Source organism: Salvelinus sp. IW2-2015, linkage group LG14, assembly GCF_002910315.2.
Source record: "Salvelinus sp. IW2-2015 linkage group LG14, ASM291031v2, whole genome shotgun sequence".
In the NCBI taxonomy this organism is placed as follows: domain Eukaryota; kingdom Metazoa; phylum Chordata; class Actinopteri; order Salmoniformes; family Salmonidae; genus Salvelinus; species Salvelinus sp. IW2-2015.
In genome coordinates this window covers 49,127,218-49,142,636 of record NC_036854.1, presented here as the reverse complement: position 1 = coordinate 49,142,636, position 15,419 = coordinate 49,127,218, and the positions used below count along the sequence as shown (strand labels likewise).

General features: G+C 40.6%; 1 protein-coding gene across 2 annotated transcripts in view; it reads right to left on the bottom strand.

Annotated features, from left to right (window-relative positions):
* The window catches only part of LOC111973158 (receptor-type tyrosine-protein phosphatase N2), a 275,436-nt gene that overhangs the window by 27,581 nt on the left and 232,436 nt on the right, over positions 1-15,419 (bottom strand). For both annotated transcript variants that reach the window (XR_011480953.1, XM_024000412.2), the window contains exons 14-15: positions 11,159-11,306; positions 10,880-10,953 (exon numbers count right to left, since the gene is read on the bottom strand). Coding sequence is in view for 1 of the 2 variants with exons in the window: in XM_024000412.2 (XP_023856180.1) it covers positions 10,880-10,953; positions 11,159-11,306 (222 nt within the window). In the remaining variant the exon portion in view is untranslated. The remainder of the gene's footprint in view (positions 1-10,879; positions 10,954-11,158; positions 11,307-15,419) is intronic.

Here is a 15,419-nt window from a genome sequence, read left to right as displayed (position 1 = left end):
ATATTGATATATAGCTCTGTAGTGACATACACTCGTCGCTCCACACTTCACAACCTAAATAACTGATCGTTAGTTTCGATGATTTGGTTGTGCTTTACCTGCCAGAAGTCAGCCACGGTGGAGGTAGAGGCCTTGTGATAGACGATAGTACTATGTGCGTTCCTCGTGTCATTGGTCCCATCTGAAGAAGAGAGGAAGAGATGAAAGAGTTATTTATAATTATTATATTGTGATAAACAGGACAACAGAGGACATCACATGCCTGAAGTGCCTCCAGATTAGCAGCCTATATCTCCTTAGTATAGTGCACTACTTTTGACCAGAGGCATATGGGCAAATAGAGTTTGCCATTTGGATACAACCCACTGTCCACAGTTTAGCAGCGACAAGTCAATTTAAGACAGAGTAGGAAAAGCATGGTCCGTTATTCGTGGACGTAGTGCTCCCGCCTTTTCTCCTCGATGCTCGTGTCCAGGTTTTCCGTGTTTCACTGGCTTCAGCTCAAGTCCTATCGCACTCCTCTCTTACTTCCCTCATCTTATCCTCCAGGCATGGGTTATATCTAACTGTAATGAGGCTTCTGATTAAAGTGAAGCTCATGTGTAAAGGTACATAGAGCATCGCCTCTGCCAAGCAATTTATTGATGATAGTCAGAGAATGTCACTGAGCCTTTCAGAAGAGGGGATAGGGGTGTCTCCGCAGGGTTGGCTGTAGTGTTTGTGTTGTGTGCTGTATGTGTGTGAGTGTGTGGTGTTTGTGTTCCATGGTGTGCGCACCCGTGGTGTGTTGTGAGGTCTGTGCATGCAGAACCAGCGATACAGAGGGCTTGGGAAGAGATAAAAGCAGATCTGCAATTTCCCCCTGAGCTTTATTTTTTTTAAAGACAAGGGGGCTCGTACCAGCCTTCTACATTCCAGCTCCACAGAACAAGACCCTGGACCTTCGCTCTACTGTCTATTCCATATTAGTCTTAGAAAGGCAAATGAACAAAGGGCACAAGAATATCCAGGCAAAAGTTGCTTCGAGATGAACTTCGAAAGTGGACATCTGTCCATGTCCCGAGGACCGTCGGGAAATGCCTTACAAAACCCGGCCCTAAGGGCCTTTTACTATCATAGCAGTGCCTTGGTTTGCTGGGCGATGTGGTATGGGGGTGGCGGCATGGTCGTTAACCCATAGCGGCCTGACGATTTAGCTTGCTTTTTGAGGTCGGTTCGTTTTCCATTTTTTTAAACATTCTAATGCATTATTAAATAATGACATTTATCTTAATGAATTTTTGTAGAGGTTTTAATGGAAATTCACAAGCCACAATAGGGAACATCTATGAAATAATAGAATATTTCAGTTGGAATATTACTTTGTTTTTATTTGATGGCTTTATTATTATTCATTTGTTAAAGTCATGATCTCATTCTCACTCAGCAGATGCGTCAGCCAGCCAACCTCATGACCTGTATCTATGTGCAGCCCCAATTGACTGGTACTGTTCGTTTTTAGTCATCCTATTTAGCTAGCCTGCCTGAGTATGCTGCAGAGCTGTCTGACAAAATCTCATTTGACTAGTTCTTCAAAGTAGATAGGCGAACGTGTTCGTGTCGCCGCTCGTCGTTGTGTTGCGTACATTCCTCTCTCATGCGGTCTATGCAGTCTGTGTGTATCTAACCGAACGTAACAGGCGTAAAAGTGCATCTGTCCAGAGATCTGTAATATAATGATGAGATGCTCATGTCTCTGTGCTAACATGAGAGATCGTTGTCCCAAAGGCAGGAAAGCAGGCAACAAGGCTTAGGTCCAAATAAGCCCATAGAAACACATTGGGCTTATTTTGGACAGATTTTTGGCGAGAGTGAAACCTTTCGCTTCGCCTCTTCCTCCCTGATCCGTTCTCAATCCGAGATTGAAAATACAGGATTATGGTCACCTTGTTGAGTATTTGCTAATGAGAAACTACAACCTGCCCAGCGTCCCACATAGTTCTTGACTTGATTTATCTCGGGAAATATTTGATTTCACTCTAGAGTAACGGCGCATTGAGCTAAATGGAATTCAATTAATTGAACGGACGTCGGTCAATTAGTTATTTTAATAACCGATAACCCCCGAAATGACGGTTAATCAAATCAGCACTATATTCCATGATTCCGGATACGAAAGTCGCGTGTTCAACCCAGTGGTAAGATTGTTTTTTTGTTGCCCTTATCCAAAACCTTAACTTTTTGGAGAAACAAAACAATGCTGTGCAGGAGGAGTCAACGCAGTGTCAAAAACACTTCAAGATTTGATGTTTGGAGCAACTACGAAATTGGACACTTGGAGGAAACTTAAAAACAGTGAGATCTTTTTGTTAATATCAGATATTGCAAGCCAAATTGCAAATGAAATATTATTCATGGCTATTGTTGAAAGGAGAAGCAGAATAGAAAAGACATGAGTAAACCATATTTGGAATTCAGCCATTTGTTTACACTCAGACAAAGCCATTTTTTTCCTTACAGAAGAGATGTAGAAATTCAGTGTAATGAAGGGGCGGCAACAGAATTGTTATTCCCCAAATAAACGCAGGTTGACGTTTATTGTCGTCCAGTCTTGTCCTGGAGGCAGAACTGACCGATTTCCCCTTAATAGGCTAGCTGCAAGGGTAAAAAATTGCTATATATGTAAAAATTGATAAATGTTTTACTTTTGAGGCATTAGGTTAGCAGTGTGGTAAACGTTAGGTAAAAAATCTGATTTTATGACTTAGTGGCTGTGCAGCTAGTGACCACTCTGCAGAGCGCCTCCAGAACAAGAGTCCATGACAAAAAACACCAACCTGCCAAATAAACACTGGAAGCTAACCAGTGCTAAACCAGCTCAGAGTTGGTTTATCGCTAGCACTTCACTTTATTGGTCCCATTTTGTAATGCGGGATATTTTTGCAAAGTCCAGTTCTGTTTTCCGTGAAAAAAGAATCATCGCCTTTTTATGTTCTCTTCAGTGTTTTTATACTGCAAGGTTCATAATACAACATATTCATACAATAGTCTTGCATTGCAATTTGAGATAAGCAGTCTATCTCGTAATAGGGAGAAGAAGACAGGGATGAAACCTTTGTGTTGCCAGAGATCAGTCCTGAATCTCCAATGGATGACACTCCAGTGAGTGACATCCACATCCATTACTATGGAAATGGATGCAATTGTGTCAGCACAACCCTTATTGTTACAGGGAGCCATTTCGGCTGGAGCAATTACAGAGAGGTGCAACTACTTTTTGACCAGGTCCATAGGCTCTGGTCAAAAGTAGTAAACTATATAGGGAATAGGGTGTCATTTTTTTGGGATGCAACCAGATAAATAATACCAGGATGTGCTAAGAGACACCGTAGATTGCCTTGTCTTTATATGGCCGTCTTTCTCTCCTTTTATGAACTTCTTTTTTGATGAGATATCAGAGTGTTTTTTAGCACCGACTAGGGGAGGATGATTAGAGAGGTTGAACTGAATCCCAATAACTTTTAGTACAGATGTGTCGCATAAGCTACAGAAAGACTATAGCTGCACAAAACGCAATACACTTCCATAATATAAAGCTAGCCAACTAGTCCATCAAAGCCATGCCTGGCTTTACACATATATTTATAAAACCACCTGGAATTCCTCGTTGCCCTCACCATGTTATTCAAAATGCATTTCTGAGAAGAGCTAAAGAAATGAATGCACTTTTCCATCTCATATTAGGTAGCAGCGCTTTGTTAGCATCACACTCTCTCCTGCCTAGTTGAAATTCTGCAGATGTCTTTTTTATCCTGACAGAAAACGAAAGACTTGAGCTAAAAGCTAGAGCTCCACTCCCTGTTAGGCAATCTCCAAGCGGACACAGACATACAGTAGCTACGTGGCACCTGACATCACCGTATGAATACTAAAGGCAGGACATGAAATGATGGCCTCCGTATTTCAGCTTCTCTCCTGCTCCCTCTCTCTGTTGGGTGAGAAAGACCTTGAAACCAGAATCATTTTACCAAATAAAAGCTTTGGTTTAGGTTTGAGGTAAATTCATTGCAATTAACCTCTCGCAATTCAATGCCTTGCTAACACATCTTAAATCTTACTGACTTTCCTTACAAGTAAGTCTGATTAAAAAATCTAACAGAATATCAAAATCTAAACCAAGTATGACTGAGACCATGATTGAAACCAAGGCTACATTCAACATGGCACGCTATTCTTTGCAGTGCACTACTTTGACCAGAGCCCTATATAGGAATAGGGTGCCATTGGGACAAACCCATGCATGAGCTCTACCACCAACATCATAAATAAGCTACAAGTCTCTGGACTAGGCTGTAGGGTGCAGAAGACAAATAAACAAATTATTTGCATAGACACATGGTTTTGTATAGGAATTTTGTTTGTTTACATTTGGCAATGTGTAACCAACCAGACCAAATGAAAAAATAAAATGCAACAACTACTTGAACGTATAGCCTCTAACTAGTATGAAAATGCCCCTCCTCCTTGACTGTGGGGGTAGAGAAGACCTCCTTCTTTACCACCCCCTTACCACTCGAACTCCACATTCCAAGAAAAAGATGACAAAATGATGACTTTTTCTCTTGGGCTAATAAGAGGAGGGAGCATTGACAGACATAATTATGGCAGTTTCACAGGGCTTCAGCCAGGGGTACCGTTGTGGTATAATTACCGTGCTTTCAACCGTACCGCGCTGGATCACTGACTCTGTCTACTCTGCTCTGCACCACCCTTACAAAAAAAAACAAGTGTACATTTTTTTTAACAACACAACATCTATTTTTAAACGTGTCAGACGTGGTTTCCTGACACTTGCATATTTTACATGGATTTTTCACATGTTTATTTTCACATTTTCATGTGTTGTTCTAAAATATTACATTTAAGTTCACATGTGCTTTTGTAACCAGTGAGATTAAGACCCAGTCTCCCCACAGGCAAAGCCAATGTCTTGACCATTAGACTGCAGGGCCAACACTGAGGTTGATTTCCAACGTATATTTATTATCAATTTCTCTCAATCACATAATATTGACTGTTCAGTTTAAAATAGGGCTTTTAACATTTTTTTTTTTTATTGCGTTGATTGCAGGTTTGCTTTGATTAATCACGATTAATCGCCGAAATCAGAATCTGCTCAAATTGAGCTGTAAATTTACTTTAAAATAAAAAGCATTACAAGAAAAATATTGATGTCTTGATTTTGTTTCAAAGTAACCTGTTCGCAAAGTCAGTGGAATTGATAAATCACACTTTCTTTAAAGGGATACTTCGGGATTTGGCAATGATGCCCTTTATCACATCCACAGAGTCAGATGAACTAGTGATACAATTTTATGTCTCTGCGTGCAAGTTTGAAGGAAGATGATACTAGCACTAGCGCAATTGCTAAATAGCATTTCGCAACGACTGGAAGTATAGAGGGTATTTAGTTAGCAATGCTCACGGAACTACCTCTAACTTACTTCATGCTGGCACAGAGACGAACAAATGGTATGCAAAAAAGTTCATCTGACTATTGGGTAGATAAAGCGCCTCTGCCAAAAATCCCTTTAACCTCAATGTAAACTTGTTTTGACATCACATTGTTGTTTTTTACCTGTATAGGTTATGTATTTTCGATGTTTCAGTGTATTATGAATGCTTTAAGATGAATTGATTAAATCCCAATTTAAAAAGATTAGTGCCACAGAAATTACAAAAAATTAACTTGAGTTAACTGATTACTACATTAGCACAGCCAGAAAATCATCTCTCGTAGAAAAAGTATCTGATTTCATTAATTCCAAGCAAGACAAATTCACACATTTTCAAATACATTCAAATCCGTTTTAGGCCTGTGTATTAAATGTAAACAAAACCAATGGACAGCTAACAATTACAGAAGCTAAAAATAGCGAGCTAGGACAAAATGGAATGCTTTATTATCGCCTATCACTAAGCTAGCTAGCGGTTAGCGTATTAGCATGCAACCATTAGATAGAAATGTCATAAAAAGTAGCCTTCTAAAATTAATATGATACCATGATATGATCTAGCTATGTTCATATGATCCCAAAATCACTCAATATTGCCTCGTTTGATAAACCATTTGATAACCAAATCTATAAGGTGAATATAAAAATCATCCGAAACGCCATCTTGTTCTCATTGTCTTGCATACAAAAGAGTCCAGTCGGCTGACTAGTTACTTAACTTAGCTACGCTCATGTGAATGGAAAACAATCGCATTTTGTTCTTTTCACCCCTCCCCAACAAATGAATTATACATATAACCACCAGAACTCTCAGGATCTCCTCCTAGTGGTACCTAAGATACATGTATATGCAATGCAACCCCATTGAGACTTACAATAATAATGCATGTAGTGAGAATGTTAATTATTCACATCATTCAGGGCTAAGTAAGCTTTTTACAAGATGGTATTACAGAATTTACTCGAATTTCAGCATACAGTGTTATAATCTCATCTTACAATGCAACCATGTTACATAACTTCCACCTTGTTTTTATCACATATAGTCTTCTTGCAATGTGACTTTTGAAATTCCACGTGAGAAGTAAGAGATATTTAACATTGATTGTTTTATTTCTTTGACATATAATTGCATATGTGTATTTCAAATTGTGTATATGTTTTTCACTTGTGATTTGCAGGTGTCAACATGTATAAGGAGATTTCACGTATAGTTTACTTACATGTAACTGCTAAGTGATTTTCACATGTGATTATGTCTATTTTTAATAATGTTTCGCATTGATGTCACTTAGTGGCTTACACATTAGGGTCGGTCATCAATCTCAAAAATATCGAACCGCACAGTCCTGTTGGGACAGACAGGTTGATGTGTAGGGAGTGAGCCCCTCTCCTCAATAAAGGGAGCCTTTACACCTGCAACGGTCGTTCTCACCTCTCTTTCTCGGATGTGACTGCGCCTCTCCCGAAAAGCTCTCCACAGCAACTGAATTCCTGTACTTCTGTCTAACTGTTCTTCCTAGGCGAACTGTTGCCAGCTGTTGAGGTTAATGGCGCGAAAATAGGACCTCAGCTCCTGTTTGATAGTGTTGAGTACTACTGAAAGGAAAAGTTTTGCTTAGGGTAGAATTTTGGTCAACTCCTACGGCTAGCTATCGAGACTTGGTTATCTCCTCGTCACAAGACTCTTAGCTAACTTGGCTAGCACAACACGCTCACAGGTCGTGTTGACTAGACTGACCGCCCTTGCTTTACCAGACTTGATGAGTCACACACATTGTTCATCAAGAGACCAAACGGCAAGCAAGAACTTTCTTCGGACTAGCAGTGTATTGTGACGAGCTAAAAGTTCATGTTTTTATAAATAATGAAACTTGCAATCACATGTAAGGTGAAAAATGTAATTCTCCTCACGTGAAAAGTGGTGTTAACATGTGAAAATCTTATATAATTTGAAAATTAACTCAACATGTTGAAAACAGCCAATTTACTGTGACAAAATACAATTTCACACATATATTAATTTTTACTAAGGGCAAGACAGCATACCCACTCTAACTACTACTAGCAACATGGAAGAGTGGAGAAACAACTCCAATTGTCATTTCATGTTCAAATCAAAATCAAATCAATTTTTATTGGTCACATACTCACATGGTTTTCACTCAGATGTTAATAGTGCCCTTCACCTCCTCCCTGTAGACCGTCTCCTCATTGTTTGTAATCAAGCCTTGATGATTGAGTTGGAGGGCATGCATGGCCACGCAGTCGATGGTGTGAACAGGGGCCCCTGTGTTGAGATCAGCGCGGGTGGAGATGTTGTTTCCTACCCTCACCACCTGGGGGCGGCCCGTCAGAAAGTCCAGGACCCAGTTGCACAGGGCGGTGTCGGAGACCCAGGGTTTCGAGCTTAATGACGAGTTTGGAGGGTACTATGGTGTTAAATGCTGAGCTGTAATCGAGGAACAGCATTCTTACATAGGTATTCCTCTTGTCCAGATGGATTAGGGCAGTGTGCAGTGTGATTGCGATTGCGTCGTCTGTGGACCTACTGGGGCGGTAAGTAAATTGGAGTGGGTCTAGGGTGTCAGGTAGGGTGGAAGTGATATGATCCTTGACTAGTCTCTCAAAGCACTTCATGATGACGGAAGTGAGCGCTACGCGGCAATAGTCGTTTAGCCAGTTACTTTAGCTTTCTTGAGAACAGGAACAAATGGCCCTCTTGAAGCATGTGGGAACAGCAGACTGGGATAGGGATTGATTAATATGTCCGTAAACACACCAGCCAGCTGGTCTGCGCATGCTCTGAGGACGTGGCTAGGGATGCCTGTCTGGCCGGCAGCCTTGCGAGGGTTAACACGTTTAAATGTTTTACTCATGTTGGCTGCGGTGAAGGAGAGCCTGCAGGTTTTGTTAGCGGCCGTGCAGTGCCATTGTATTGTCCTCAAAGCGAGCAAAGAAGTTGTTTCGTTTGTCTGCGGAGCAAGACGTTGTGTCCGCGATGAGGCTGAATTTCTTTTTGTAATCCGTAAATGACTGTAGACCCTTGCCACATACGTCTCGTGTCTGAGCCGTTGATTTGTGACTCTACTTTGTCTCTATACTGACGCTTAGCTGTTTTTGATTGCCTTGCGGAGGAATAGCTTACATGTTTGTATCGGTCATGTTTCCGGTCACCTTGCCATGATTAAAAGCAGTGGTTCGCACTTTCACAGTGGTTCGCACTTTCTTCTTACAAAGGCAAGAGAAAGGTCATATATGATAATAATAGCTCCTTGGATGAAATTCCTATTGCTTCCACAGGTGTCAGCAGTCTATGTTCAAGGTTTCAAGCTTGTAACTTCAAAACATAATAAGATAATAGTAGTTATAGTAGAGGGACACAGTATTTGAAAATCGTGTTTGCGCGCGCCATGAAGACATTACGCACCTGCCTAAAATCGGTTTCCTTTTGAACATACTTCTTTCCGAAAAATATTATAGTTGATGTGTATAAATTTTAGGTTATCTGAGGAGTAAATAGAAACGTCTCATACTTGTTGAAACAAAGTTTTACGGAGGCTAGATTTCAGAATCCTTTCTCTGCAGTTGAACGAGTGGATTACTCAATTGATGGCGCCAACCTAAACTGACTTTTTTGGATATAAAGAAGGATTTTATCTTAACAAACGACACTACATGTTATAGCTGGGACCCTTTGGATGACAAATCAGAGGAAGATTTTCAAAAAGTAAGTGAATATTTTATCGTTATATGTGAATGTATGAAACCTGTGCCGGTGGAAAAATATTTTGATGTGGGCGCCGTCCTCAAACAATCGCATGGCATGTTTTCGCTGTAATAGCTACTGTAAATCGGACAGTGCAGTTAGATTAACAAGAATGTAAGCTTTCAGCCGATATATGACACTTATATGTACATAAATGTTTAAAATCCATTACATTTATGATTATTTATTTGAATTGCGCACCCTCCAGTTTCACCGGAAGTTGTCCTGCTAGCGGGACCCCTAGTTAAGATCCCCAGCTACAATAAATGCAGCCTCAGGATATGTGGTTTCCAGTTTACATAGAGTTCAATAAAAAAAATCAGGGCCATTGAGGTGTCTGCTTGGGGGGGGGATATACACGGCTGTGATTATAATCGAAGAGAATTCTCTTGGTAGGTAATGCGGTTGGCATTTGATTGTAAGGAATTCTAGGTCATGTGAACAAAAGGACTTGAGTTCCTGTATGTTGTTATGATCACACCACGACTCGTTAATCATAAGGCATACACCCCCTTCTTCTTCTTACCAGAGAGATGTTTGTATCCAATAGTTCTTCCTGGCTGTATGTAATAACACTTAAGATTTCCTGGGGTAACAGTGTAAGAAATAATACGTAAAAAAAAATACTGCATAGTTTCCTATGAATGCGAAGCGAGGCGACCATGTCTGTCGGCGCCATGTAGCATGTTTTCCTCTTTGAACGAAAACACAATACAGGGAAGAGATKATTTAGTTTAACCTTCTAATATTGGAGAGATGCAAATGGAGAAATAGATAATAGATATTTTAAGGGACATTTTTTCATATTAAACAGAGAGCGAATTAAGGAGGAGAGAGAGTAGATTCAGCTCAACAACAACACAGATAAGTAGAATGACTTGACATAGTCGAAAGTGAATTTCTGTCTGATAATCACTCAAAATACTAAGGCTTCAGGCAAAAATAAAAAGAGATTGTTATCATAAAAAACATGGTATCATTATTACGTAATGCATTATGTATGCATGTATGCAATATACAATAAATAGATGTTTGCAAACTTCCAGTTAGTTTTGTTCTGTGCTATACATTAATAGGCTTTTAGTCCAAATGTGGAGGAGCCCATCCCCATCTCTCTCCAAGAGTTTTCCTACTGTATTTGAAATGCATAGTTTACTGTTCTTTTTTAATGGAATCCTTCTCTAGCAGCCGCAGGGGAAATCAGAAATAGCCTTTATTGTGAAATGTGAAAAAGACAGGAATATAACCCTAAACTTTCCCGATATTTGGGCCATTTTGGATTTGTTCAGGGGAAACATTACTGAGTCCAAATAATAATAAACCACCATTCTTTTGGGATGAATACGTTAAAGCAGAGCTGATATCTCAAGAGAGCAGCCATTTCAAAACAGGGAAGGTGACAAACTATTAATTCACAAGACACTGCGAATCCATTGAGGTGCAAAGTGTGAGGAACAAAGGCAAAAGGTTCAATGGGAAAATGAATGACAAATCACAAAAACTAATTTAATTTCAATATAAAATCCAACCTCAACAGGTCTTTGTGTAGAGTTGCAACCATAAAGCTTAAAAGAAACATAAAGTGAAGGAGTAAGGGATGTGGAATGATACTCACAATTGGGCTAGCATTGATGTAATCCGAGTTGCCATGGTTATTCTCAGCCTTCAAGGTGATTCTGGAATGATCATCTGTAATAGAAATACATAATTCACCACACATTTTTTGCTTTTCCTCGATTTAAACATTTCATTATTGATAAATGACATGGAATCGAAAAAACGGTATTTCAGCGTCCGTTCACGTGGTCATAAATAACACTGGAATAACCTAGTAATCGGCTACTGAGAGATGTGGTCAGACTGCACACGGTCAGAGATGTYTAACAACACTTACAGACAACCACGGCGTCAGAGCGGTTCCTCTTGGTGTTGTGTTCGCCCTGGCCCACGTAACAGTCACCGGGCTCAGCCAGGTAACCACACATCGCCTCCCACTCCCTCTCCAGGCGGTTCTTGTTCTTCAAGTGGTCCTCCATGTACGACTAAGGAGAGAGAAAAGGTGGACATTTTAAAACAACTAAATAATCAATAACTAAATAATCAAACAAAAGATAATGAATTTGAAATGGAAAAGTAATTACATATAGCAGCATTTAGAGAGGAGGGATGGGGAGGGTACCGCCAGAATATTTTTGATTGTCATTCACTGTCTAGAATAGATCTAATGAAAGGCAATTCATGCCTATGCTGTAGACCTGCTCTATTTCAGTGGATCTCTAAGGCCTTCCTATCTACACACTGGAGCAGAATACTAAACCCATGTCAACAGGCAGACCGACAGACAGACAGAAAGATTTCGGGGGGGGGGGGGGGAGAAGTTATGGAGGTGTTGGGGGAGGGGCCACCAAAAACCGCTCCTCGCAATTAAAGACTCCTGAAAGGTTTCTCTGCATTGGAAATACTTCAGTGTGCTTCAATCATCGTCTTTCAAACCGCTTGCACAGCTCCTGATAAGATTGTCTGCGTTTAAGCTGTCGCTTGGAGAACAGCAAAATTTWATTCGCCAGAGAGACAAGGAGAAAAGAAAAGCAGGGGGATGAAAAAAAGCCAACGTTGCTCCTCTAACAAACCAGGTCTTATGGAGCTCAGAGGCTGGGGCGGCTCTGGAGAAGACTCTTTTTCAGAGGAACAGTGTTCGCCTGACGCTTGTATCAACGCTCCCCGCGGGGTTAAACGGTTTAGGCCGTCATTGTGTAAGGCAGGAGATTACAGACTCATAAACTGATGTGGGGGATCAGCCGGGTAATACAATGAAAGCTATACCCAGTAGTGCTATGCTTTTATCAAACATTTAAAAGACAGTGGAGGTGAGTCGGGAGAGAGAGGTGATGCACCATGTTTATCTACAGCACAGTTAAGGCTGTCAATTAAATCTCAACATGGATACAACTGACATGTAAATATATCCAGGGACATGCACAGTACGGGAAATTAGCCCCTCTTAATATCCCCTCTTCCGCCATTCACTATCAGCAGAAAATATTAACTTCCAGTCATATCTTTGTCAAAAAACAGTAGATCGTATTTCACAGCAGTTTTTTGATTCTAAAGTTCCAGGCTGYGTCCCAAATTACACCCTATTCCCTATATGGTSCTCTACTTTTGACCGGGGCACATAGGGCTCTTGTCAAAAGTCATGCACTATGTCAGGAATAGGGTGTCATTTTGGATGCAGCCCCAGTCATAGTAGATAATGCACCAAATGACAAGCAGTGTATTAGAGGGCACATGTAGGTCCGATTTATAATGCCTCATTGCAGTAATAACAGTAGATGTACTCTAGTCACTAGCAACTCAGAGGGGTTGGCTGTCATTGACTACACATCAACTACTTTAAATAAGAATTCTTTGCTTTCCCTTTGAGTGAAAATTACCAAATTTGCACAAAAAAAAGTAATTATCACCATCTCTATCATATCATTCTGATGACTGTTCTTTGTCAGCAGTGAGCACCAATCTGCATGTTGGCTGCTGTGTCGCCGACGCAACAAACAAACAATGCAGTCTTTTCAGAAGTGACGGTTGAATGACAGGGTGTCATGAACACTTGACAGAGCRATTTCCATGCAGTTCTCTTGACAGAGTGGAACAAGTGCGTCTCAATTAGCACCTTATTCCCTATATAGTGCACTGCTTTTGACCAGGGCCCATACACTGTAGCTCCACAGCATGACACCCCATCCACCTTCCCTACACAGACCTATACACCCTATATTAGTAAATATTTGATCAATACATTCAGAAGGGCTACAGAATTGCCACCAGTCAATGGCTTATGCACCTACTCTTTATCACAAATTGTAATAATTGTGTTGTTTATGTGGGAGCTGGGATTTGTATGTAGTGATGTAGCAGCCTGATTGTGGATGGATGAAGCAGCGGATCACCTCATCTTCTAGAGGCAGAGAGTGTGTGTCCCAAATGGCATCCTATTCTCTACATAGTACACTACTTTTGACCAGAGCCCTATGGGCTATAGGGTGCCATTTGGAACGTAACAAGAGTAACAGGGCTGAATAAATAAGGGATTAGTAACTGGGCTGTCAATCAGAGGTTCTGAGAGGATGGATGTCAAGGAAACACTGAGTAATCRCCCTAACAATAGCCCTCATTGGCCATAAAGAGCTGCTACATTAGATACAGAGAAAATACAGACACAACAGGTGACACAACGTTGCTACTGTTGTGCCACTGTAATGTTACTGTAATAATGGGTACAGTCAGCCGACATGGCTATATGAACACACCTATTTGAAGATGACGGCCGACYTTCTGGTCAGAGGTGCTAAGGACACTCAGTCGTCAGTTGCTCATTCTCTGTTCCCAGAGTCCCTAACAGTAACTGAATATGAAATACTGAGGAGTCACAGGGAATGCCATGGGGAAAGTAGAAAGTGTCTGAAAAGAGTAGTAGCTTCTAAGAATCTGAGGTCGGGGGGGGGCAGCCTGGAGAGGAAGGGCATTGCAATCAGTCCAATCAATCAGGGATAGAATCAAAAGCGAACAACTTACTTGTCCTTGATAAATTGCCTGCCTTACTCTAACAAATGATTCATTTTCAATTAGATTTTTTTAAGACATGGAAGTAAGCCATCAAAATAATGAAATGTTGCCTAGGGCTTGCTATCGATTTTCTAAAGGCAACAAATAAGCATTTACAGAGGGTACATATACAACAACGGCAATTATATCAACATCACGACCATATCTACTGGACATCATAAAAACAGTACCAAAAACAAAGCATAACTATGTAAAAGCAATAGAAGCATTACTGTATGGAGTTATCCATGGTGCTGAAAGCCTGCCAGTAGAATAACATAGCTGGTGTTACTGTTCCTAAAAAGGCTGTTTGTCTTTGAATATGTTTGAAATTGGATACATATTGTGCACTGAAAAATCCTTACCCATTCTAATTTATGGTGCATAAATATGGGTGACCAAAACACARAGACTGCATGTTTCAACATGCCTCAGCACCAGAAGGTCTACCAAAATAGCAGAGAATAAAGTCTAGGCAATCGTACAAACTAATCCCACCATCGCTGACTCTGATTTTGAACCTAGGAAGTTATTATATACATTTCACTCTACAGTACTGAACACCTGTACTAAAGTGTGACTGTATTTCCTGGAGTAACTTAACAGTATGTGGTTCATGGATCTGAGCCGGAACTACAGATACAATATTAACAGGTCTACATCCCAAATGGCGCTCTATTCCTTATTTAGTGCACACATTTGAACAGGGCCCACAGGGCTCAGGGCAAAAGTAGTGCACTACAGTATATAGGGCATAGAGTGCCATTTGGTGCAAAACCCAGGTGAAGCATGGAGAAGTGTAGATTGGGCCAGAAAGAGCCTCCTACTCCAGTGTTAGATGTAGGTGTGAGCTATAAGATAGCCCCACCCAGCATGAGAGCAAGGTACTCATCACTCCCACAGTCCACGCTGCATGAGATCCACAGAGGACAGGACAGGATAGATGAAAAAAATCTGGTCTGAGATCAGTGATACCAAGGCAATTACATGTGGTTAATCGATCACTCAGGAGTCAAAACAGAGTCAAGGTCTGTGTGGTTTTTATGTGCGTTATACTTAGCTTTTCTGAAGAATCTGCAGTGAATCTGGTTGATTCTTATTGTATTGTTATCAAATCAAATATAAAAGACCTGTACATGGTGTAGAACTTTGTTGTAATGTAAAGGTAAAATATGTTCTATTCAAATGTTTTCAAAAGAGGTGTCTCAACCAGCCTTGACATTTGCAATAAAGCCCAGTCATTATGGCAAATTCAACACGTTATTCATGAAAACACTGCAGGCATCTTTCCAACTCTTTTATCAAGCTTGTCTGCAGTGAATAAAACAAAAGTTGTGCAAAATTCAAACAATCCATTGTGTGTGCAACTGAGGGGCCCCACAAGGAATAATAATAATAATAATTCTGAAACATTCAACTGACAATCAGCTTGGTAATGATATTTCACTTTAGAGCAGCTCTCATCACACAAAGCAATTTCCGTATCACTTTGGCTTTAATAGAGAAAGAGCAGGAGGGAGAGAGAGAGGGAGAGAGAGGAMAGGGGCAAGGAG